General features: G+C 60.7%; 1 protein-coding gene across 1 annotated transcript; it reads right to left on the reverse strand.

Moving 5' to 3' along the window:
- Positions 1-321: 321 nt before the first annotated feature.
- On the reverse strand, positions 322-2308 carry LOC103806225 (ADP-ribosylation factor-like protein 3). The gene is made up of 6 exons (XM_009078906.1): positions 2291-2308; positions 1804-1947; positions 1600-1716; positions 1416-1466; positions 467-652; positions 322-369 (listed from the first exon to the last, which is right to left on the reverse strand). The coding sequence occupies exons 1-6, from the start codon at positions 2306-2308 to the stop codon at positions 322-324; spliced, it is 564 nt and encodes a 187-aa protein (XP_009077154.1).

Genomic DNA, 2308 nt, shown 5'->3' on the forward strand with positions numbered 1-2308 from the left:
CAGCGAGGCGACAGCAGCTCCAGCTCAGGGACAACACCTGTCCCAGGGGCAGAGCAGCCCCTCGGCAGCACACGCAGGTGGCTGCTGCCAGCCCTGGCACCAGGCAAGGATGCTCCTCCAGGTACGAGGAGCCTGTGGAAGCCCAGGAGGCAGGGAGAGGGGAAGCCAATGGATTAGTGGAAGTCTGGGTGGGAATATCATCTGAGCATGGCAGTCTGAGGCTCAGGGCCCAGCCGAGCCTTTGAGCGGAGCCTAGGGACCAGGGGGGTTGGCCATGGCATAGGGACCTGCAGCTCAGTCCCGTCTGGCACTTTGCAGCTCTCACTTCTTCCTGTTCATGATCTGGCTGGAAATCCAGTTCATCCCATCCTGGAGGGAAGAGAGGGATGTGAGCATGTCCCCAGGAACATGGCAAGGCCTTGGGTCCTCTCCCACCTCTGCAGAGCCTGCAGGGTCCCATCTGTACCTGCACTCCTTCCCCAGACAGGGCTGAGCAGGCCTGGATCTGCCACTCCCGGTCCCGGTAGGTGTGGAGGCTCAGCCCTTCTGCGATTTCATCTGCAGATGCTGCAGTCACCAGGTCCTGCTTGTTGGCAAACACCAGCAGTGGGACCCCCGTGAGGGACTCGTCCTCAGTGAGCTCTGCCAGCTCCTGCCAAGAGAGAACCTTCTCCCAGGATGAAAACCTTCTCCCAGGGCTGATGTTCTCCTCCACGGAGTGGGCTGGACACCTTAGTCCCCAAAAGTGCCTCACTTTGCTCTCTCATTGGTAAAGAAACTGTGATGTCTTGACACCCCAAGGGAGGGATGTGCCCCCCTGAAGCTCCATCTGCCCTGAGAAGAGCCCAGGAGCCACAGGCTGTGCTACCCAAGGGCTGAAGCCCTCCTGGCACTGAGAACCCTGGGCAAAGGGCAGCTGTAGGAGGCTGCTGCCAGCCCCGTGTTGTCTGGCACACCCACACCACCGTCTGGTGCTGGAACAGCCAAGACTGGCACTCAGAGTCTCACCTTCCCCTCTCAAAGCTTCATTCCCAGGGTTTGTAACTGGATTTGCTCTCATAAACCTTTGTTTGGCTGTACCACTAACCTGGTGCTGATGTCCCAGGGACAAGGGCTGGTGACCAAGGGGTCACTTTGACCAAGGGCAGAGTCCTCCCTGTACTGGGTACCCCTGGGGCACCACACCTGGCTCGGGAGGAGCTGCTGGGCCATAGAGTGAGGAGCCTCTGCGTGCTGAGACTCTGATCTCAACCTCTTCCCACAGAGCTCTATAGATGATGTGGTCCTCACTGCCCCATGGTTGAGAGCAACCTCACTCCCCACTTCAGTCCTCCAAGAACTGGTGCCAGATGGATCTGGCATCTGGTGCTGGTGCCTCAGGATCCCACAGCCACCCCTCGCCAGACCCCTCATACCTGCCCTGTCTCCTCAAAACGCTTGTGGTCGGCACTGTCAATGACATAAATCTGCCATGGGGACAAAAGGGTCAGTCAGGGGCTCCTTCTTGCCTGGCTGCACAGCCCTTCTGCAGGGCCTGCACACCACTGCTGGGGCACAGGGCACAGCTCTCCACGGGGCTGTGGGGGCTGCCCCACTCACCAACAGGTCTGTACTGCCCAGGTACTTCTTCCAGTAGGGGCGGATGGAGCGCTGCCCCCCGATATCCCACACGTTCAGCTTGAAGCCATGGGAGTGGACACTTTTGATGTTGAAGCCCTGCACAGGGACACAAAGCCCAACATCACCCAGAGGGCAGATGGGACCTGTCCTCCCCTATTGCCTGTGTCCCCCAGCGGTGCCCACCTGGGTGGGAGTGATGGTGCTGATCTCCTCGGACGCCAGGCGCTTCAGCAGTGTGGTCTTCCCCGCGTTGTCCAGCCCCAGCAGGACGATGCGGAGCTCCTGCTCCGATGATCCCTTCAGCCTCTGGATGACAGAGAGCAGCCCCTGCGGGCGGGGGAGGCTGGGGGAGCCCTGTGGGGTGCCAGGTGGCTGCAGAACACCCTCGTTTTGGAGGGGGAAACTGCACACTGTTGGCCATGGATACCCTGTGTCTATGGGCTGAGTGAGCACTAGGATTCAGCTCCCAAGGCGTGCAGGCTCGGGGTGGCCCTGCAGATCCACTCAGCCCAATTCCCCTTCCCTGGGTGTGCTGTCCCTGCCCCAGGACCCCTGCTAGCTCCTGGGGATGTGCCCAGGGTAGAGCCCTGCTCTGCCAGCCCATCCAGCAGGGCCCCAGTGCCACACACCCACCCTGGAGTAGGTGGGATGTCACCCAGACCCCTCTTACCTTCTGCACATCACCCAT

This window comes from Acanthisitta chloris, unplaced genomic scaffold (assembly GCF_000695815.1).
Source record: "Acanthisitta chloris isolate BGI_N310 unplaced genomic scaffold, ASM69581v1 scaffold17937, whole genome shotgun sequence".
In the NCBI taxonomy this organism is placed as follows: Eukaryota; Metazoa; Chordata; class Aves; order Passeriformes; family Acanthisittidae; genus Acanthisitta; species Acanthisitta chloris.

Excerpts from the sequence above, each read along its gene's own strand:
- LOC103806225 (XM_009078906.1), bottom strand. Across the intron at positions 1,717-1,803 it reads GCACCATCACTCCCACCCAG|GGCTTCAACATCAAAAGTGT; the intron begins GTGGGCACCGCT and ends GTCCCTGTGCAG. Across the intron at positions 370-466 it reads TGTCTGGGGAAGGAGTGCAG|GATGGGATGAACTGGATTTC; the intron begins GTACAGATGGGA and ends TCTTCCCTCCAG.